Source organism: Felis catus, chromosome F1 (assembly GCF_018350175.1).
Source record: "Felis catus isolate Fca126 chromosome F1, F.catus_Fca126_mat1.0, whole genome shotgun sequence".
Classification (NCBI taxonomy): domain Eukaryota; kingdom Metazoa; phylum Chordata; class Mammalia; order Carnivora; family Felidae; genus Felis; species Felis catus.
This window is the reverse complement of record NC_058384.1, coordinates 1,168,088-1,190,584: the sequence shown is the minus strand read 5'-3', so window position 1 is coordinate 1,190,584 and position 22,497 is coordinate 1,168,088. Positions and strand designations below refer to the sequence as shown.

At 60.9% G+C, this 22,497-nt stretch overlaps 1 protein-coding gene across 18 annotated transcripts in view; it reads right to left on the bottom strand.

The window, feature by feature from the left end:
* CNIH3 (cornichon family AMPA receptor auxiliary protein 3) overlaps positions 1-22,497 on the bottom strand; it is a 220,236-nt gene that overhangs the window by 48,573 nt on the left and 149,166 nt on the right. For 3 of the 18 annotated variants that reach the window (XM_045048401.1, XM_023248015.2, XM_023248016.2), the window contains 3 exons: positions 10,302-10,414; positions 6,937-7,080; positions 6,510-6,689 (listed from right to left, as the gene is read on the bottom strand). In XM_045048401.1, the coding sequence (XP_044904336.1) occupies positions 6,510-6,689; positions 6,937-7,080; positions 10,302-10,372 (395 nt within the window). In that variant the 5' untranslated portion in view covers positions 10,373-10,414. Of the gene's footprint in view, positions 1-1,844; positions 2,982-3,217; positions 3,464-5,095; positions 6,292-6,509; positions 6,690-6,936; positions 7,081-9,589; positions 10,170-10,301; positions 10,415-10,610; positions 11,223-21,164; positions 21,299-22,497 lie in introns of those variants that run through there. The other 15 variants (XM_023248021.2, XM_023248017.2, XR_006591404.1 and 12 more) reach the window with 12 other exon arrangements.

Genomic DNA, 22,497 nt, shown 5'->3' with positions numbered 1-22,497 from the left:
CCCCTTGGGGCCTGCGCTCCCCCTTCGGGCGCGGCCATCAGGCCTGCAGCGCTGCCTCTCTGAGGAGGCAGGAGCCAGTCACAACAGCGCCCTCCCAGTGTCTGTGTCCCCGAGAAGCTCTCTCTTGGGTGCCCAGGCCCGGGCCGGGGAGGGAGCGCCGTCCATCAGCCACTTTGGGATTCACCCAGAGCACTGCCCCTGCCCCACTCTCCTCCCTCCTTAGGTCACTTCTGTGGGATGAACAGTGATGGCGAAGGTACCCAGAGGGCAGCTGTGCCCGCCCAACAAGTGTGGTTCTTAGTGGTCGCCGGGCACAGCACCGAGACCTGTCTGCTGGCTCCGTCGCTGGGGCAGCCGCGCTGGCCAGAGCCTCCCTGGCTTCCTGGTGGGTAACGTGGGGTCGCCGTGTGTCAGGGGTCGTGGCCCAGAGCCCGGCACCCAGCACGGCTCCAACAGGGTGCCCACTGCTCTCAGCCCTGTGGTCACCGTCCGCTTCTCCCGGGAACTGAAAATCGGCTCAAGCTCCGGACAGACCGGTGGACTTGGGTCCCAGCCACAGCTCAGGGGAGGGAAGTCCTCGGATGTCCCTCTTTCAGAAGCATAAGACGCTCCCAGGGCGTGCTGGCAGCTTTGAGAGCTTTCAAGGGACCCCCTTCGGGAAGAACCCAACACAGCAAAGCAGGTCTGAGGCTGGGGCCCAAGGAAAAGAAAACCAGCCACTTTTTCTCCCACTCTGTCTTTAAATCTCCTTTTCTCAGAATTTATGCTAACTGAACCTTACCGGGAGCCCAAGCTACTTTGCTGGCTTTCAGGTGATGGAAAAGACACGGGGTTTTCGAAGTCAGACGATCTGGGTTTAAAGACAGGTCTGTGGCTGCTGCGTGACTACAGGTAAGTCACTTACCCTCTCTGAGCCTTCCCTTCCTCACTTGGGAAATGGGGGAAATGGGGGACACCTGGGTGGCTCAGTCAGTTAAGTGCCCGACTTCGGCTCAGGTCATGATCTCAGTTTGTGGGTTCGAGCCCCACGTCGGGCTCTGTGCTGACAGCTCGGAGCCTGGAACCGGCTTCCGATTCTGTGTTTCCCTCTTTCTGTGTCCCTCCCCCACTTGTGTTCTGTTTCTCAAAAAATAAAAACATTTTAAAAATAAAAAAAAGAAAGAAAATGGGGAAAAGGATCGTGTCAACCCCACAGGATGGCGAGGAGATCAAAGGAACGAAATCAATCTGTGGACGATGAAGCCCCAGGCAAACGTGAGCCGCCACGATTTGCTGCGAAGAAATGCTCAACTGCGGGAAGCAGAACCTCGGGGAAGGCGTGTGTGTGAATCCCCTCCCTCCATTCTAGCGGTCTCTGTGTCCCTGTGTCATGCCATCACGAGCCACTTGTCACCTTTTGGGAAGGAGGCAAAGTACAAAACCGAAGGAGACCGCTCCAGGGAGAGACATGTGGGGGCGAGGGTCACGTGCAAGTGGCCTTCTGAGGCCACCTCAGAGGCGAGGCCCAGCAGCCCTGAAGGCCGCTCTCCCCCGGCCTCCGATACGCAGCCGGCACGGTGCGCCCTGGACAGGGGGGAGTCTGCTCCCCAAAATGCCCCCTGGAATCCTCCGGTTTTATACCCTCAGCCTCAGAGCGGAAGCCTGAGTTTTGTTCCCTACAGAATTTTTAGAAACAGAACAGCTTTTTGAAACTTTTCCTCCCTACCTACCAGTTTACTGCCCGTACTGAGAGGCAGCCAGCCCGCGAGGGGTTGAAATGAGGCGGCCGGGTAGGTGTGGCGCACAAGCTGTCACTGCGTTTTAAACATAGCTCACAACGTGCGGCACAGACACCATTCACAAACCTGAGTCACCGGTTCCAACGGGAGCCGCGCACGTGTATAAATAGCCTGTGTGTGTGTCACACAGAAGAGAGGGAAGTGTGGGGAATAAGGTAGAAATCATCGTGCCCAATTTAAACATAAAAACCTCAGCCTTGTCATTATTTACAACCCCAAGGACACCTCCTACCCAAACAGGAGAGGACGTCAGAGGGAAAATTCTAAATAAGCCAAAGTCCTCGAGTGGCACTAACAGAACGAATGACGTAGCATCACAAAAGGAGGCTGTAATTGCGCCGTCTCGCCTCCTGGCTGCCCGATGCACACAGCACAGAGCAGGTGCAGGGCGTTTCCCGGGTGCCGCTGTTTGGGGTCCTTAAGAGAAGACAGGCGTTGACGACGTCGACCGGTCGATTTGCCTTCGTCGATTCTGCGACGGTTTGGGACCGAGAGCGGGAGAACACAGTTTGTGGTGGCAAAGAACACTTTGAACATGAAAATGCTTTAAAAAATCATTCTTCCCTCCGATTCCCGCCTCCCCTGTGACTTTGGACATAATTCATGGCCAGCAGCCCGAGCCCCAGCTCCCAGTGTCGCCGGGCCGACTCCCACAAAGCAGAGCGCGAAAACAGGCCACCCGCGGGCTCGGGCCGGTGGGAGCCAATGGCGAATCCGCTCCCCCGCAGACCCTCCCGCGGAAGCGCAGGGCGCTGCAGGGCTCCGAGGACACACAGAGGGCTCGGGTAGCCCGCGACACCCTGGAGGCCTCAGCAGGTCCTGGGTCATTCTGTTCCTGGGCAGGCAGTTTGTGGCCTGCCAGCCGTGCCCCCCCCCGCCCGCGGTCCCGGGCTCACTGTGGACCGCAAGGGGTGCTCAGAGGGGCGGGGTCACTCAGGCAGCAACAGTCCTTGCTCAGGAGAGGTCCCGTGGCCCAGACGGGATCGCCACCTGGGTGCGGGCTGGGCAGCGACCCCCACGCTCCGTGACCTCGGTCCCCGCTGCCGCAGGAATCCGCCGTCCGCAGGTGTCTCTCACGCACCCCAGTCCGGGCCCTTCTCCAACCGCCAGCCAGTCGCGAGGACTCCGCCTCGAGCCTCTCCCGTCCCCGTCTCTGATGACCTGTGCGGCCCGGGTTAAGAGCTCACTAGAGTGTAGATCATGCTGAATGCAGAAAGAAGAGGAAGAGAAGGAGTGAGTGGGAGCCCGGGAAGGACTCAGACCCTCACAACAGGGTCCTTCCTGAAGCCGGAGCCCTTGGCTCCCTTCCCGTCCTGGCACCGGAGCCAGGCCCCCCACGGGCCACATCATTTCCCACCACGTCGGACCAAACACCTGCTGTGAGCGTGCACTGTGTCCCCTGCTGAGAGACGGGATCGCTGCGCGCCTGTTATTCTCACCCGCACGGCTATGATGGCGGCCGTCCCCTGTCCTGAGACTGTAAGGCGGTCCCCGGGGTAGGGGTGCAGCGGATTCTTTCCCAGCAGCTGCCTCGTGCTGACATGACGGCTGCGTCCGGGGCTCCCAGATTATGCCGCATCACATCTCGCCATCACCACCACAATGACCATCATCACTCTTCCGAGGTCCGAGGGGCACACAAACTACGTGATCTCTTACGGGGTATCTCCCTGGCCCTCCTGTTGCTAACAGAATCCAGACATCAAATGTGCATTAAGAGCACGTGTGCGGGGTGCCTGGGTGGCGCAGTCGGTTAAGCGTCCGACTTCAGCCAGGTCACGATCTCGCAGTCCGTGAGTTCGAGCCTCGCGTCGGGCTCTGGGCTGACGGCTCAGAGCCTGGAGCCTGTTTCCGATTCTGTGTCTCCCTCTCTCTCTGCCCCTCCCCCGTTCGTGCTCTGTCTCTCTCTGTCCCAAAAATAAATAAACGTTGAAAAAAAAATTTTTTTTTTTAAAAAAAGAGCACGTGTGCTAAGGTGGTGCCCCAACCCTGCCAGCGAGGGGTAAGGAACCCTGTGCTTTTAGAAAGGGCTGCAGGCTAATTCTGCAAGACCGAGGAACGTTCCACACCAAAATACACCACATACACGTATCTACACGTATACCAAAATAGACGGCACCAAGAAAAGCGACCATTTTTTCACATTATAGAGAGAAAAATGGATAATCTAAGGAAGAAAACCACATGAAAGAAACCGCAGTGTTTTCCTTCAATCCCTACCCAGGATTGAAGCTCAGGAACGCCTCGGGACGGCTGGTACACCTCGTGGGCACAGAGCATCCCTGGCCGGGCCCCGGCTGGAGGGCCCACTGCACCCCTGCCTTGGGAAACCTCACAGGCTTAACGGCTCGACAGCGGGGGCTTCAGGGGTGAGGCCGCTCGCTGGTGGGTGCTCAGCCTTTTCCGTCACGGGGCTCCGGGCGCCCCTGCCGCAGTCGCGGGCCTGTGCCCAGAGGCTGCCCTGCCCCTCCTGGAAGCCAGCAGGGCGACAGCACGCCTCCCCTCAGTGTTCCAGACACTGCCTGTCTGTCCTTCAGTTTGTCTCTGCCTCCACGCTGCATTCGCTTATTTCTTTGTTTCTAGAACAAAATTGGAACCACCGCTCTGCCTGGCCGGCACCCTGGGCGTCCCTTCCCCGTCGAACCTGGTGCCTCACTGCTCTGAGAGCTCCTCAGAGGCCCCGTCCCTCCGGCCCCAGAACCCCCAGCCCCTTCGATGCAGGCCTCGAGGGGAGCACAGGACCGTCAGCCCCGGCCACCCTCAGGGGGGAAGGGGGTCCACGTGCATGCAGAGAGCTGCGTCCAAGCTGAGCACGGTGACAGACTGAAGTGACAGCCGCTGGGACCCCAGTAAAGCCGGGGCTGGCACCTCGTTCCCGAGGACCTCACAGACGTTAAGAAATGTGTCCGAGGCCCTGGCTGGCGGCCGAGTGTCTGGCCCGGAGCCTGGGATCCTCTCAGCAGTGCATGCTGACCACCCCAGCACCAGCTCTCGGGTGGCCTTGGGGCCAGGAGACATTTGCAGGTTCCTGGGACGCGTCCGAGCGGATGCCACATGGCCATCTTCTCAAGCCAAGAGAGCTGAGGCGGTACAGCCTCCTGCCCGGTTACCCTGGGTCATGCGGCCTCCCTCTGTTCACCCCTCCCCTTACTGCTGGCCCGATGGCAGACACCCCCCCTCCTCCCACGGCTGGCCCCCCCACGGCCCCCCCTCCCCCCATGGCTGGTAGACACCCCTCCCCCCACGGCTGACCCGACAGCAGACACCCTGTCTGACTCGCTGGCCTGCGTGTCTACAGTGCGCACAGTAGGACTCACGCTCTCCTTGCTCTGACCCTGTGCCCCCCGAGGGCAGGCGTCAAGCCACACGCTCACCACGGTCTCCCAAGAAGGGTGCCCGGCATGTAGGAGGTGCTCAATAAATGCTGCGTGAGTAAGTAACCGAGAGCGAGGAGGGCAAGTGAAGGGTGTCTGTGACATCACTTGCTGTCATCACAGAGAGGGCGCGGGCTTTGGCAGAGGGATGTGCCTCCTCGCCTTGACCTCCATGGCTCCGGGGCCCTGAGCGATCCGCTTCTCACGGGACGCCCGACTCTGTGGCAGGGGCACCTGGAGCCCCACAACAAGAGAGGCTGGGCACACGCCCGTGAGCAGCCTCACTCATGCTAGCCCCCGCTGTCGAGCCGTTAGGCTGTGAAGCTTCCCAAGGCAGGAACTAGTCTGAACAAACTTTAGTCGCTAGAAAGTTCTGATTTGGAGTCAGACCCAGGCAAATCTGTCGGGCACCCTGGGACTCTCCAGGGACACTTCAGAGACCCTCGGGCTCCTTGTACGTTGAAGCAGGCAATGACCCAGGACCCTCTGTACGGAAGGAGGGGAGAGGGGTCACCCTGAGCCTGGACCGACCCTCCACCCCAAGAAGAATGTGGTAGAATAACTCTGAATCCCCTGCCCCCCCGGGCTGATTTACCCCAGAGGAAGTTATACCCCAAGGACCTCTGGGTCTTCTGGACTCTGGGACGTTCTGGGGAGACAGGCAGGTCTTACCCCTGGGGGGATGCCCGGCCCCGAAATCATGAGTCAGCAGATCCAAACCCAGGAATCTGCATCTTTAAGAAACACACCCTCCTCACCCTGATTCTGATGCGAAAGAAAGACCAGACTTCATCAAGACTTTTCTAGAGCTTTCCTATGACAGCCAGCAGTTGGGAGCTCCATGTTTGGGACCGGACTTGAGATGCACCTGCAGCTGTGACCACGGGAAAACATGTGACGTCTGGGGACGTGGTCTCACTGCTAACGTGTGGGCAGTGACGGCATGTGGCCTCCAGACTGAGCGATGTATACCAAGCTCTTGGCTCGAAGCAGGGCTCGTGTGTAAATGCGGCTAAGTGTGGCCACCCCGCGGCCGGCCCAGCCTGCGCCCTGCCTGAGGCGGCCTTGGTAACACCCCCTCCCTCCTCTTCCTCACCCGGCTACCGTCCACAGACCAGTTTGGAGGCAGCACTGGGATGCTGGCGGTTTCGTGGCCGCAGGTAACCGCAAGGTGGCAAGGTGACAGGTGAGGTCCCCAGAGACGAGCCCAAAGAGGAACCAGAGAGGGACGCTTTAAGAAAAGGCACCCCCCCCCCTACCAAAGGCATCCTGTTTACACCATCTGTTGGGTAGGACACTCTACCCAAGGCGGGGGGAGGCTCCTGAACAATTGCCAAGTCAGCAAAGTCAGTTTTACCTGATTAGCACGAGGTTACAGACCATCAGGAGAATTGTGAGCACGCGCATGTAATGACCCAGCGTGCCCCTTCCGGGAGCGTGACTGCCACGCGGAGTCCCCGTTCTGGTTCCCCGGATGCTTACATGTGGACTAGGGGCCACAAGGCTGGGCCCGAATGGCCGAGCTGTGGAGGGAGCCCTGTGGGGAAGGACTGGCGGCCACACGTCCCCAACCGCCTCCTCAGAGGTGCACCGTGTGGCCCTAAGGACGCGCCCGCCCGCAGGCGAGGACCTCTGCCTTTGGGCACGAGCCCTCGCCCCCGACCCAGAGTGAGGTGGCTGGCGTCATACCCGCCAGGCTGTGACCCCCACGCTCACGGCCCCCCCCAAAAAAACCTGCCTCCTTTGCTGCAGGAGTGAAAGCGTCAGGAGGGGCAGAAACTCACCAGTAGAGGTAATAGAAGAAGGACAGCAGGTAGAACGCCAGCTTGCACCAGGCCTCCTTCTGACAGTAACTCAGGGTGTCTGCGTTCATGACCGCGGGCGGGTCGTAGGCCAGCTCGGAACTATCTGCCGGACAGTGAAAGTACCTGCGGAGAAGAGGACACGGCATCCTTGGCCCCGAGGCTGGGCAGGGATGTGAGGGCGTCCGGGGAAGCCCCCCTGACGCAGGACTGCGTCCGGGGGTCTCCGCTGAGCGTGCGTCTGCCTTCGCCGACTGGAGTCACCGCCTGGCCCGGCCCGTGGCTGCTCCCGGACGCCGAGGTCCCCTGGCATCACAGGGATGCCACCCACTTACACAACAGAAGGAGGACGTGTCACGCCCGGAGACAGCGAGAAGAGTCTCCTTCCTCCAGGTGGGGGGGGGGGGGGTCCACAGCACACGTGTGTGGGGGGCGGTCCACAGCACAGGGGTGTGGGGGGGTCCACAGTGCACACCCACATGGGCATCCACACAGGTATGGGGTGCTACGCACAGAGAGAGCCGCAATGCCACCGACCACACTCGCTTAACTACCACTGGCTGTTTTCACACCGTCCTCCCCCCAGACCCTCTTTCAAAATCCTGAATTCCGGGGGCGCCTGGGTGGGTCCGTCGGTTAAGCACCCGACTCTGGCTCAGGTCACGAGCTCACGGTTCGTGGGTTCGAGCCCCGCGTCAGGCCCTGTGCTGACAGCACAGAGCCTGCCTGGGATTCTCGCTCTCCACCCCCCCTCGAAATAAATAAATAAAAACTTTAAGAAAACAATAAAATAGAATCCTGAACACTACAGGAGGGACGTCATATCCTCACTGGAGTGGGAATGGTTCACATCACTTGTCTTCTTGCTGGAAGGACCCAGAGCAGCCAGAGAACACTGGCCATGGTGGGGGGAGAGCAGTGAGGGAGCCGGGAACCAGGGAAGGGAAAGCACAGGGAATAGATGGGGTGGGGGTGGGGAGGAGTGTTAAAGCTAACTTTGTCTACCTGGAAACACCACCGGCCTCGTTCACGGGAGGTGGAGACTCCGGTGCGGGAGGCTGGGTGGGGCGTGGGGGCCACCGGGGGGGCCGACCTCTGGCCTCTCAGGCGGATGCTGTGTGTCCAGGCGGGGAGAGGGGCTCAGAAGAACATCTTCTAACCAGCACTGTGGGGGCTGGGGTTCCAGCCCCTCCTCACCCCCGTCAGAGGACAGTGACGGTGTCAGTCACCACCGTGTGCCGGGAGGACGCCGCAGGCTGCGCTCCTTGCCTCCCTGGGGGCTGATCCAAAACCTACGGACCTTGGCGGAGAATGTTCTAGGCGACCTCGCCCAGTGGACGCAGGACGGCTCAGTGGGGAGAGCCAGGCTCTGGGGCTCACAGGCCACCAGACCGACCTTCCTCCAGCCGGCCACTGACCTCTCTGAGCCTCAGCTTTGTCATGTGTAAAATGGGGGTGAAAGTGCCCACTCCACGGGCTCCTGCGACCACCGTGGAGGACGCTGGACACAATAGCCTATGTCCACGGGCCCCTGGAACCACCGTGGAGGACGCTGGACACAATAGCCTATGTCCACAGGCCCCTGGAACCACCGTGGAGGACGCTGGACACAATAGCCTATGTCCACAGGCCCCTGGAACCACCCTGGAGGACGCTGGACACAATAGCCTATGTCCACAGGCCCCTGGAACCACCGTGAGGGACGCTGGACACAATAGCCTATGTCCACAGGCCCCTGGAACCACCCTGGAGGACGCTGGACACAATAGCCTATGTCCATGGGCCCCTGGAACCACCGTGGAGGACGCTGGACACAATAGCCTATGTCCACAGGCCCCTGGAACCACCGTGGAGGACGCTGGACACAATAGCCTATGTCCACGGGCCCCTGGAACCACCCTGGAGGACGCTGGACACAATAGCCTATGTCCACGGGCCCCTGGAACCACCCTGGAGGACGCTGGACACAATAGCCTATGTCCACAGGCCCCTGGAACCACCCTGGAGGACGCTGGACACAATAGCCTATGTCCACGGGCCCCTGGAACCACCGTGGGGGACGCTGGACACAACAGCCTGCAAGCAGGTGGCAGGTGCTGAGGCCGCTTTCGGTAAAGCGCCCTGAGAGTGGGCACAGGAGGGGCTGAGCTCAGGAGAACGTCCTGGCCCCGGGCCTGGGGGCCGTCGAGGACCCCTTCTCTGGCTCGGCCTCCCACTTTGGGAGGAGCGATAGCCCTGAGGATACGACTTTGTGAGTCCACAATGACTTTGGCGCCTGGAGAGACACCTCATTACTGCAAGGGTCTCAGGGTGACTCCTCTCACAGGCAGAGGACTTCACAAGGAACAGCACAGGTGACAAGGACATAGACTGTGACCCGCACAGAGGCGGGGCTGAACAGGCCCTGGGCAACTCTGGGCGGGGTCCCAGAAAATCCAGCCCATCTGACAGATGCTTGTCTTTTATTAGCATGATTCACAGGGGCGCCCGGGGGTCTGTCAGTTAAGCGGCCAACTTTGACTCAGGTCATGATCTCGCGGTTCGTGGGTTCGAGCTCTGCGTCCGGCTCTGTGCTGACAGCTCGGAGCCTGGAGCCTGTTTCAGATTCTGTGTCTCCCTCTCTCTCTGCCCCTGCCCTACTAATGCTGTGTCTCTTGCTCTCAAAACTGAGGATAAATATTTTTTACAAATTTGAAAAAAAAAAAAGACGTAATTCACATACCAAAAACTTCACCTTTTTAAAATATACGGTTCAGGGATGTTTAGCATGTTCAGCGAGTGGCCCAGCTGTCACCAGGATCGAATTTCAGGACACTCTCACGCCTGAAGGAGAAAGCCCTATACCTATCGATGGTCCCCCGCCCTCTGTCCCAGCCCCCAACCCTCCTCCCTTCTCTTCAGAGCTGCCCGTTCTGGACGTTTCACAGAAATGGCCTTTGATGACTCGCCTCTTTGACCTGCATTTTCGAGGCCCGGCCATGTTACAGCGCGTATCACTGCAACACCGCCTTTTACCACCAAGTAACACGCCATTGCAAGGACGTGCCGAGTTTTGTGTATCCGTTAATCCACGCAAAGCGGTTCTCTCCACTTTGCGACTTCTACAGCTGCTTGTAACGGGGATGTGTGAGGTTCGAGGCCGCGGTGAGCCGACCAGGGAAGAAGAAGGGCCTTCCCTTACGAGGCTGCCGTATGGGAGGAGCTCCACAAGAAGGCTGCGGAGAACGGGTCCCCAAACGGAAGAGAGGGAGGCATGAGGTGGCTGGGGCCTCCGGGGCCACGGTCTCTGGAGGGCAGGCCGTCCAGGCAGAGAAGAGGAAGCACACACCCGTCCCCGGCAGACTTACCTCCAGAAGTGATAGAAAAGCAGGGGGACGTTCAGCCCCAGGGTGAGCCACTCCTGCGCACACAGGAACATGATACAGAAGAGGCTGTGGATGGAGTATTCGGGCAGCACCAGCTGAAGGGGGAGCAGAGGCACAGGCCCGCGTTAGACGGAGGCAAGTCACTGCTGCCCGACGGGCCGCCAGCGTGCTCATGACCCAGTCACCGCCCCAAGGCTACGCTCCATTTCTGCTACGCTTTCCTCTTAGCGGTCCCAGAGCCATGTTTCCCACCCAAGCCCGGTGGACCCGGGCTCTCGGCGCCCTACGTACCAGGCGAGAGCGCTTGCCGCCGGGGGTCACGGGAGGCGGGAGGAGGGCCCGGGAAGAGACGCGCCGATACAGGTTCCAGTGAATCTGCGACCGCCCGGCTCCTGCTCTCCGAGCCCTGTGCGCCCTCCCGTGCGAACCCGTACGCCGCGTAAACAGGCGTATTTATGTCCAACCTGGGAGGGCTGGGAAAGCCCTGAGAAACAGCATTTTTCCTGGTGGCGGCTGGACCAGGGGGAGCCCGAGAGAAAGAACATGTAGTGACGATGAAGGCAGGGAGGCCAGCCCGGACCAAGAAGGGTCAGATGCTGGGACCAGCAGAAGGCCAAGTTCCCCGGCCCCAGCGTGCCCACGCGGGTGTAAATGCCACAAGGTTTATAAACTCCCCAGCGTGCGTACATCTTAGCGGAAGTCAAAGTTGGGACGGTAACCAAAGTGACGGCACGGGAGAAAGTGGGTCTCCATCCCCGTCACGTAGGAGCGCGTGCTGTGCCTCGGTGCCTCAGTGGGGCACGAGCGCCTCGGGGCCCTGGGACACTCCTCCCCACCACCCCGGCCGGAAGGCTCACCACAAATGCCGCTTCCTAACAGAAGCCTCGCCCAGCCCACCCCTCCTCACCCCGTGCCAACCCTGCAGCCCCAGGCCCACAGCGTCGGCACCCCTCTCCGGCCCCCAACACACATGCACCTGCCCCCCCACCAGCGCTGTCTTTGCTCATCTGTTCACAGGTGCTATTGGGACTCAGTAGGGACCGAACAAGCACACGTGTCTGCAGCATGACCGCCTGGCGCTGGGGACGCAGCCCACGGTCACCCACCAGGCTTCCTCTGGGCAGGAAACAAACCGCCACCGGCCGCCCCATCCGGGTACGGGACTCGCCTGCAGGCCCCTCCCCTCGGGCCACGGTGTTAACCGCCCCACGTGACAATGAAGAGGAGACACATGCCAGGCACGCGTGTAAGAAACGCACTTTGTACCCACGTGGCGTGTCCCTGACTCACGCGTCCACCGGCCCACACCCGGGAACCCTGGAGTCGAGCTCAAAGGGCCACTTTCCAGAGTAGGGGACTCGGTGGGTGAACCTCACCTGCCCAGGTCCCTCACCGTCCCCACCCCGGGCCCCTCACCACCCGGACCCCTCACCAACCCCCCAGGCCCCTCACGGCCTGGACCCCTCACCCCCCCCCACCCCCCCCCACCCCCCCACCCAGGGCCCTCGCCCGCTCAGGCTCAGCCAGCTTCCAAATCCTGCCATTTCTCCTCCACGGCCGCTTGTGGCCACTCTTCCTTCTTTCTCCTGCCTCTACGGGTCCGGCCCCCGCACGTGCCCCCAGCCCAGGCAAGAACTTTCCTTCCTTCCACACGTGCCACCCCCCGCCCCCCGCCACTAGGGTGGTTTGACTGCATTTCTGCACCGCCCCTCTCCTTGGTGTATCCACGCACCCCCAGCCGTAGCCCACCCGTGGTCTGCCGACTGGTAACCTGACTTGTTACAGGAGCGGGTAGTGAGGCGGCACCTAGGTCACCGCTGAGGGATAGGGGGGCTGCAGGGCGCGGACGCTCTCCCAGCCCCCACGGAGGGGGTGTGAAGGAGCGGAAGGATGGGATCCCCTGGGACTGGGGGAGGGGAAGGTGGTGAGAAGGCGCCCCCACCTGCAGACCCGCCCCGTCTCCCACCACACGTCCCGGGACCGAACATACTGAGAGCCACACCACGCCACCAGGAAGGTCCCAGGGCCGGGTGCAGCTTGCAGGGCGCGTGGGTGAGACCCGGTCTCCGTGGACTCACATCAGGTTTTCAGCCGTGACCACATCGGGCTAAAAATATTAGCCCGCTGTCTCAAAGTGTTACGTAAGTCCCGACACTTACATAATGATCCCGTGTGGCACCGAGAACGTGGCTAACCAGGCAGTGTCTATTTCCCTCACCTGTAAACGCCAGCATTTACGACCTACCGATGGGGCCGCGGTGAGGACACAGCCTGTCCCGCGGATGAGGCCGCTCTCGGGTGAAGGAGCATCGTAAAGGAAGAGGCGCTGTCCCTATTATTATCGCTAACAATCGCGTACCAGCCAGTCCCCAAGCAGGGAGCTCGTCACTCTTGCCCAGAACCTCTGCCAAATGGCCCAGAGCCAACTGGGGTTTCCTGAGTCTCCTCTGACCTGCACCCGCCCTGTCTACACCGAGCCCCCAGCTGCCCCAAGCGGGGAGAGAAACCCAAGGATGTAAGACAAGGGCGTGAGACAAGCCTGCTTCTCCAACCGTGAAAACCCAGGCCTTGACTGTTCTTGGAGCAGACGGACATCCAGCCCCCCTCGTCTATATGCCCGCGGGCCCCTGGGTGTGAAAGAAAAGGATGATGTCCTTGCGTCCGACTCCCCAGCCGGAGCTAAACAGGTCCTAAAACAGGGGCCCTCGCGGGCTGGGCGGGGTGGAGGCAATTTTCTCATAAGCATCCAGAGTGGAGGTACCACCGTCTCTGCCTGTCTCTGGGTGAACAGGTGCACGAGGGGCAGCGGGAAGGAGGCAGGCAGGTTCGGAGGCGGGGAACCTGGGACCGCTGGGCTGGAAGGCTGCGGGGAAACCCCAGCGCGGGCAGGAAACCTTCTGAGTCCCTTTGCCCAGAAGAGGCCATTTTCTCTGGGGTCGCTCTGAACAGAGCAATCCCGGAGGGCAGCCTGGCAGGAGCCCACAGCAGCTGGGGCGGGGGCAGGGCCTGGGCTCCCAGGCCTGTGAGCCCCTCGTGCTGGAGACGGGCGCCCCAGCCTCAGGTGCCGTGATTCGCAGGGAGACGCCGACAGCTAGGCTTGGGGCCAGGCTGACCTGAGTGCCGGCCAGTTAACGTTCCGCCCTAGCGGAATTCGCACGGATGTTCACCAGATACTCCCAGGGGTCAGCGGGAGACTCTGGGTCATACTGGGTCGTAATCACTGGGTGTGGAACCGTAACGTGAAAACCCACCACAAATCGGCCTGACGTGTGTGGATTCGTGTCCCTGGAACCGCGGGCCTGGCTCCGAAGCCCGTGCGGCCAGCAGCCGTGCTGGGCACTTGGGCCAAGTGTGGCCACCTTGGGTCAGGGTCAGGGTCAGACCCACACGGCTGATCCCAGGGACCAGGCCAGGCCTCAAGAAAAGCCAGTCCCGATCGCTTTCCCTGTGGGCCAGTTCCCATCGTACACGAGGAGCCCGGGGTGGGGGGGGGGGGCATCAGAGGGAGACGGCGAGAGGAGTTCCCTGCTTGGGTCCCAGCAGCACGTGAGGACACCTGGGGGGTCGTGGGGGGGGGCAGAGCACAGAGGTGGGGCCTGGAGCTGAGGAGTGTGGTCTCTAGCCCCCACTTCCCAGCCCCGGGGGGCCCTCTGGTTTCCACCCACCCTCTCCTTCACCCTCCCTCCCTGAGCACATTTAATCCAAACCTGGGGACTTTCTGCTGCTTTCCAGCCGTGTGGACTCACTTCTCTGCAGCAGAGGCCCAGGGAGAAGGTGGGGAGCGAACCCACACCCCTCTACCCACCGCTCCTGGGCACCCAGCATGTGAACGGCCCAGTCGCAGCTCAGCCCAGAGGCCCCAGCCGGGACCTGGCTGTGCACTGACAAATCCGTGCCACCTGTCACACGTGCCCCGGACACTGGCACTTTGGCTCCCCCACGCCCTGCCCCGAGCCCCCACTGCTCCTCCCTGCCCTGACCGCTCCTCGGGACCAGCTCCCAGCCTCACTGACGCCCTCCGGCCCCACCGCCACTGCCCAGGGACCCTCACACTGGCTGCACCGTGTGCTGGGGACACCAGCCGACTGGGGACCCCCCCCCGCCTTGATCCAGGAGGAAACGCCTTCATGTCCAACACCCACAGGGAGGAAGGTTTCTTCCATCCGAAGTCCGAGGGGCCTCAGCTCTGTCTCTGGGGGAGGGGAAACCGGGGACAGAGGGAACAGAATGGGCTTTGCCGTGAGCTCTACTTCCCCGACACTCTACCCGCCTCCTCCCCCAGCCGGCTTCCTTCAGCCTCACGGTAATCTAGCGGTGCGTCTCGAGCCTCATGGCACTCCCGAATCCAATGGGGGTGCTGCTAACACACAGACGGCCGGGGCCCACCCCCAGACTGTGTAGGTGTGCGTGGGCCTTTCCCAACCAGTTACCAGGAACCCACCGAGAACCGCACTCCTCAAACCGTGGTCCCGGGACCGGCGTCACCAGCATCACCGGGGAGCTTGAGAGAAATGGGAAGCTTGGCTCCACTCCAGACCTGCTGAGTCAGAACCTGCAGGTTAACAAGATCCCCGGGGGACTTACAAGCAAGTCTGCGAAATGACTGCTCAGCACTGATTCCCAAAATAGGGTCCACCAGCCAGCTGCAACAGGGTCGCCTGGGGCACGTATGCTAAAGTGCAGATTTCTGGAGGCGCCGGGGGGCTCAGGCGGTCGAGCTTCTGGCTTCGGCTCAGATCACGATCTCACGGTCTGTGAGTTTGAGCCCCCCGACGGGCTCTGAGCTGACGGCTCAGAGCCTAGAGCCCGCTTCGGATTCTGTGTCTCCCTCTCTGCCTCTCCCCTGCGATCGCTCTCTCTCTCTCTCTCTCTCTCTCTCTCTCTCAAAAATAAACATAAAAAAATTTTTTTGCAAATATCTGTGTTCTACACCTGTCTACCAAGATAGACTCCATAGGCTGGGAATCTGTATCTTTCAGAAGCATCCCAAATGATTTTATGAAGCATCTTAGCTAAGATTCGTAGGCCAAGGTCTTGAAGAGAACACAGAGCAGAGGCTTCCTTTCTGAAGACCCTGGGTCTCAGTCCTCAACCCCAACCCCCAGCGGGGCTATGACCGTCCTGCGCACAGGTAGCCTCCACGGGTTAAGAGCAGCGTGGCCTGCTCCCCAGCCACCACCACACGGGAGAACCCCTGCAGAAGAACCCAGAGGCTTGGCCATGAACTCTTCTGGGCGGAGCCATGTCCCCCAGCATCCTTCACCCCCTGAGGCCCGAGCCTCCCGTCCCACCCACTCTGCCTGCTCTCAGCAGGCTAACTCTCCCCCCCTCACCGGCTCCCTCCTCCTGCCCCAGGGGGCTTTCTAGATCTGGGCGGTGGGTGGTTCCTTTTAGGACCAAACGTTTGGGTTCCAGCTCTGCCCGGCCCACGCCTTCCAACCTGCCTTTGTCCCTGTTCTCGTGCAGCCTGAATTCCTCACACTATCACCAACAACCTAGGGGGCCCGTTGGGGAGGAGGTGACAATAATGCCATATTTTCAAAGGAACAGAATTCTCTTACGACTCGCGGGAACCCAGAGAGATCTTAAGTTACACTTGTAGCTACCCACTCTCTTCCTCCTTCCCTTTAAGGTGGGGGTGCTGGGGGTAGGAACCGCGGTCAGGATGCAGGGAGTGATTAGCCAACTGCTCAGACGGTCTAGGGGGAGAGGCATGAACAGGAGGGAACGTTCTAGAAGGAGAAGGGCAGAGGGGTGCAGGTTTCACAAGCCTGCCTGCTGGGGCCGAAGAGCCCACGTTCGCACTCGGCAGGTGGGTGCCGGGAGCGCCCAGCAGTCTGGCGAGCGGAGGCCGCGGTGCAAGTGCACACGAAACGCGTGGAGTCCGTCTCGCCAAGAAACGGGCGCCGAAGTACGGAGGGCAGCGCGCAAGACCCTCGCTGCGGGAAGAGCGAAGACAGAAACGCTCGTCTGAATGAGGGAATGAAGGCACGATCCTCAGAGGGAACCCGGCTGAGGTCCAGCGGATGGAGTGTCCGGGCGCAGGGCGTCCCCGAGGGGCATCGGGCGTGGTTTGACACAGTCACGTTTTCCTCCCTGGCCTGGAATGACACGACTTAACAGATCTCCCACAGAAGTGACCTGGAGCCCCCAAATCCTTCTTAAAGCGTCGAGACTCCAGGGAGCATCCGTGGAGATTTCTCCGGACCACAGAAGCCACAGGACCACAAGGAAGCTTCCGCCTTCACTCTGCCCACGGCCGGGGCGGAAATCCGTGCACATGGTGGGGACGGTGAGTCTCGGGGCCTCTGCGCTCGGTCCTCCCCGCCGCCCTCCAGGTCCAGTGTGAAGGCTGGGAGGCCCAGCTCCCGTTGGGACCATCGAGGGCGCACCTTCTGGGGTCCCGTCCTCTCCACGAGGCTCTGTTGCTACACCTTTTATGGAGCAGGGACCCCCCACGCACACACACCATCTCACATAGCCCCACAGGCAGTTTGTTAATAGAGCGAGGCTCGGAGCAGCCTGGGTCTTGAGCATGAGCTCCCAAAGGAGAGCCTTTCCCAGGTTAAAAACAGGATTACCCTACTTCACAGCCATCAAGTGGTGTTAATTACCCATTACCTGCAGCTCGTTGGAGACTTTTTGCTCCAAACGAGCTTAAGAGGGTGAATGGAAGGAGAGAGGAGTCTCAGCACCTGGGGGAGGAGAGCAAGTCGTCAGCACCACCTTCAGTTAGCATTTGTTCAGAGCCCACGGGCAGGTACACGGACAGACAGACGGACGGACGGACGGACGGCGGACGGTGGGCTAACCGCCCCGGCCCCGAGCCTACAGCAAAGCCAAGAGCGGCGGACCCCCTCTAGAGCGCCCCCGGCGCATGCGACCCCTGCAAACGGGGGGCGGAACCGCACAGGCACCCTTACACGCGCACATTCGACGGCACAGGCTGGAGGTTTTCTCCACTCACTTTACCGCAAGAACACAGGATACAACCTGACGGATTTCAACTGCGGGGAGGGTTGGCGCCCCAACCCCCTGCGTTGTTCAAGGGTCGACTATGCACACGAGTGTGCTTTCCAGAGTCGGGCAAAGGCGACTATTAGAGGGACTGTGCCACGCTTTACCAGGAATTTGTACAAGCCAACATTCTGGGGGAAAAGCAATATAATATTGCAACTTTTGCTTTCAGGAAGGGCTGGAGGGGCGGTGTCCCGGTGAAAACAGTTTTAGATTAGGGAGCAAGAGACCCGGGCTCCAGACCTGCCTGTCGAGCGCCAGATGCGCTGCGTAATCCCAATGGGCTCAGTTTCTTCATCTCTAAAATGGGGATATAATGACATCCACTTCACGGGACTGTAATGAGTGTGAATAGGTGAGAAGCTCTTAAAATCATGTCTGGCTCATAGTGAGACCGCACAGATGACATCTAAGCTGCGTGCGATGGTCCCTGCCCTTGTCGGCTCACGTACTGTGGGAAAAACAGCACTTAAGCTCTCTTGAGAGTTAAACTGATGTATCTTCCCTTTCCCTTCTCCAGTCTGTTTCTAGCGCCTGCAAGTTTTCAAAGTCTCCTCCCACCCCTCACTTCTGGCCCCAGAAATGCCATGTGCTCTGGGGTGTCCGAGCACTTTGTGTCAACGCTAACCGCGGGAGCTCCCACGTTCCTCCTGAGCCATGCACACGTCTGCACCGTCCGTTTGTCCGTGTGTCTTTGTGGGTCTCTCTCCATACAGCGCCTACAAGTGTGAGCGAACCCGCCGTTTATTCACGCGCAGAGCCTCCCGTGAGGCGCCAGATGCCGTGACGGGCCCTGGAGGTGCCGATCCGTGGGCACCGTGCCGCTGCTGCCCCCCAGGCTGGCGGGAGGGACCCTGGCTGAACAGGCAGTGGGGAAACCGAGGCAGGCGCGCCCCCCCAGCAGGCAGCCACGGGAAACACCGTGACCGGCGCTGGCCTCCGTCACCCGTCACGGGAATGATGGCAGCCTCCTGACCACGGGCCCTCTCCCGCCCCAGCCCTGCTCCTGGCCTGCCTTCACCAGCAGCCACAGAGAACATGCCACGTCTCTGCCCTACCCTGCACCGCCTCCCTGTGGCTTCTAGAACAAGACCCGACTCCTTACAATGACCTCCAGGCCCTCCCGACCCTGCACCCCAGGTCGCTCCCACTCAGCCACTGCTGTTCCTCAACTGCAGCCTGTCTGTCGCCACCTCGGGGCCTTGGCACGTGCCATCGCCCCTGACCAGGGAGCCCCTCCCCAGACTCCCTCATGTTCCATTCTATTTGCTCGAAGTGGACACTTATCATCATGACCTGAAAACATCACACATCTGTTTGCTCATTTATAGCCTGTGTCCCACACCCACAATGAATGCTCACAGCTGCACCGCGGGGCCCGGAACAGTGGCCGGAACGCGGTGCCACTTTGTGTCGTGTGTGCCCGTAAATGTCACAATCACCATCCCAGAGCGAATTCCTCGGTAAGAGAAACGCAAATGGCCGTCGCGGGCTAAAGCAGGGTGCGGACTCAGCAATAAGCTGGTGAGCCCGGGGTCGCTGGTCTGGCCCCCCGCCCACGGATGGGAGCCCCAGCCCCGGCCGGGTCCCTCACGACGTCCGCCACTGCTCCCCAAGGGCTTGAGTAAAGGAGGCTCAACGACCTGAGCTCGGAGCGTCCAGGGCAGTGGGTCGGCAAGGAGGCACAGCGAGAGACCAGGAGAGGTGAGCGGGGCACACTGGGGACCATTAATCCCACACGGGGAGAACAGGAGTGTGAGCCCAGCGGGCAGGAAGGAGGAAGGAGGCCGCTTAGCCATCACTGCCCCTCGCTAACACATGCGGTGCTATGGACGGGACGTCTGTGTCCCCCAGAGTCACACACTGAAGCGAGGTCGCCAGCCCGGTGCTGTTTGGAGGTGCGGCCCCTGGGTGGTCAGGTCACGAGGCTGGAGCCCCATGATGGGATGGGCGCCCTCAGAAGGACACGGGACAATGGCCTCTCTGCCCAGCCGCCAAGGTCACTCAGCACCTGCACGGCTGGCGAGGGCCCAGGGAGAGGAGAGTGCTGGAAGAGGGGGCCTTCTGGGGAGACAGCAGTGTCTGTAGGATGGCTGGGGGCAGGGTCAGTCCTCACAAGGTGGGGGGGCCGAGGAAACAAATGGTGAACAAAATTCAGACAGACCGCCTGGCGGGAGGGTGCGAGCAGACAAGATGTACAAAGTCGAGTACCAGGTCCTGGGTCCCCAACACGCCAGGACGAGGAGAGAAGGAAGAGGAGAGAAGGAAGAGAAGAGAAGGAAGGGTATGCAAGGCAGGAGGTGGCAGAGGCTGGTGTTGGGACAGGTACGTTAAAGACGGGAGAAGGGCGCCTGGGTGGCGCAGTCGGTTGAGCGTCCGACTTCAGCCAGGTCACGATCTCGCGGTCCGTGAGTTCAAGCCCCGCATCGGGCTCTGGGCTGATGGCTCAGAGCCTGGAGCCTGCTTCCGCTTCTGTGTCTCCCTCTCTCTCTGCCCCTCCCCCGTTCATGCTTTGTCTCTCTCTGTCCCAAAAATAAATAAACGTTGAAAAAAAAAATTAAAAAAAAAAAAAAAAAAGACGGGAGAGATGGCAGCGGCACGCAGAGGAGGGAGGTGACGTCGTGGGGAGGAACCGCCGCTGGCCTGGGGCACTGACATCCCTGCCACGTCCCACCACGTCCCGCCACGTCCCCGGCTGCTGAGACAGTGTGTCTGTGATGGGCAGACCTTGGAAGGCGCAGGGACAAGGGGCTCTTCTCCAGGTTTTATGAGGCGTAGGCCGACGCGGTGACAGACTGGTTCTGCGGCCACGGTGACCCTGCCACCCCCCACACCAGGTGACGTGACTCTGGACTGGCGGGACACTGGGCGCCAGCCGTGGCCTTCCGGCTAGATCTTCAGAATGCAGACGACCCGTGCTCTCGGGGGGTGGGGTGTCAGGTGACCCTGAGTCGGCACCGATGGTAACTAGGTCCCCAGTGTGGGTGAGATGCCCTGAGGTTGGGTCATCACCTCCCCACGGCCAGCACCCCTCTCTATCCACATGTCCAGGGGACACGGTTCGCGGCCCTCCCCCAGTAGCACAGTGCGGCTACTCCCCCGGGACTGTGAGGGCCCAAGTGGCCCAGGGGTGCGGCCCCCTCGCTCCATCGCGCCACCATCACCCTCCCGCGAGGCGAGGGTGCTTGGAGAACGGGACGCCAGCAGCACACGCCTCCTGCCCCAGAACCCTCCTGTTATCCCCGGGGGCCCATGGGAGTCTGCCACACAAGGCGACTCGGGAGTGGGGGTCAGAGGTACACGCTCTCGTGGAGCGCTTGTGATGGAACGTCCCGGAAGAGCTCGACAGAACGGCAAGGCTCCCGGCGCCGTCCCGCCTGCCCCCCCAAGCTGGTTTCCGGACACGGCCGTGACTTCGAGGAGCCCAGCCTCGCAGACGCCGCTGGGAAGCTACACGACGTGGACGCTGTGTGCTGCAGACCAACTAAAAGTCGCGCTGGAAGGGGAGGTGCAAGCTCGGGTCAGACCCCACACAGCAGATTTCATCGTGGGAGCAAACTTCACCCCTTCCTTCCGGAAGGCCCGGCCGCACACGTCCACGTGGGATGACGGGAATTTCTGCCGAGGAGGAGGTGCAGGTCAGAGAGGCACCAGTGACCGGCCCCCGGCTCCAAAGAGCCCCTCGGAGAGTCAGGGGGCTGCAGCCCTGCCCTCTGACCCCAGCAGCCGCGACCCTCCCCCCACCACCCCCAGAACTGCGCCCGGCGCCAGCAGGACGAGGCGGGAGCCGGGACCTCGGTGGCACCGCGGACCCGGCCCAAGACTGGCCTGTGATCAGCAGCAGCACACGTGCCTCCCGCAGCGCCGCGGTCCGTCCTGTGTTTGGCTTTTCGGTAAAAGCAGAGACACGTTCTGGAAGCCACCGCGCGGTGATTAGGTTCCTCGTAAGCTCCCGGCTGCAGAGGAAGGCGTGTGTCTCGCTGGCCCACAGGCTGCTGGAGACGCGGCTCGGGCTGGAGCGCGGCGCCGCGGACGGGGCCGGAAGGCAGCGCCCTGCAGGCAAGCAGGACAGCTCGGCGCTGGCCGAGGACCCGTCGGCGGTCGCCTCTCCGCCAAGGTCCGGCCGCGAAGCGGGGCGGCAGCCGGAAGTCGCCAGGAGTCTGGAGACGGGACGGAGTTTTCCGGAGTTTTCAAGGTTGTTGCCGGAGCAACCACATTCTGGAAGAGCTGAAACGTTCTATTTTAAAAACACCCAGTTGATCATCAGAACGCCAGAAGGGAAACAAGCAAATAATAAGGTGCACGTCGGAAAGCCTGATAAAGGGGAGCTTTTCTCGCGCCTGGAAATAATTCACTCTGGGAGGAATATTTTGAGCCTGGAAGAAAACAGATTTCAAAGTGACTCCCCAGAGGCCTGATTGCCGCCTGCGTTTTGCACAGAATAGTGATATCTCTCTCACCCGGGTCTTCTCTCAAGTCCTGGGTACGTCACACGTTCCCCCCCCCACCCCTCACCTCCTTGAAGAACCCCCCCCCACCACCCGCGTGCATGCAACACGCTCCTGTGCAGTGACTGTCACATAAACGTGAGCCGTGTCCTGCCCGGTGCTCCGAAGGCTGGACGACTTGAGGATGCTGTTCTGCCTTCGGGAGGAGAATGATCCAGAAGGAAGACAGATACACACTCGCAACCCAAGGCAGCGGGAGATCCCATCCTGACCCGAGGGTCCCCAAAGTCGCTTGTTCCCAAAACTGCTGTGCATCAGAATCCTTCGGTAGATCTTTAGGGCGCCTGGGTGGCTCAGTCGGTTAACCTCCGACTCTTGGTTTTGGCTCAGGTCATGATCTCATGGTTCATGAGATCGAGCCCAACGCCGGACTCTGTGCTGACAGTACAGAGCCTGCTTGGGATTCTCTCTCTCTCCTTCTCTCTCTGCTCCCCCCATCACTCTCAAAATAAATAAACTTTAAAATAAGTAAATAAATAAAATGTAAATTTCCAAGCACCACGTCAGAATTTCCAGAGGGCGGGGGCCCATGATCTCTAGTTCAAATGCTGTGCTCATGATTCTGATGAGGAACCGGGTGAGGGAGGAAGAGCTGGCCTGGGTGATGGGACAGGTACAAGTGTCAGAGGCGGCTGCGTGGAGCCCGTGGAGTC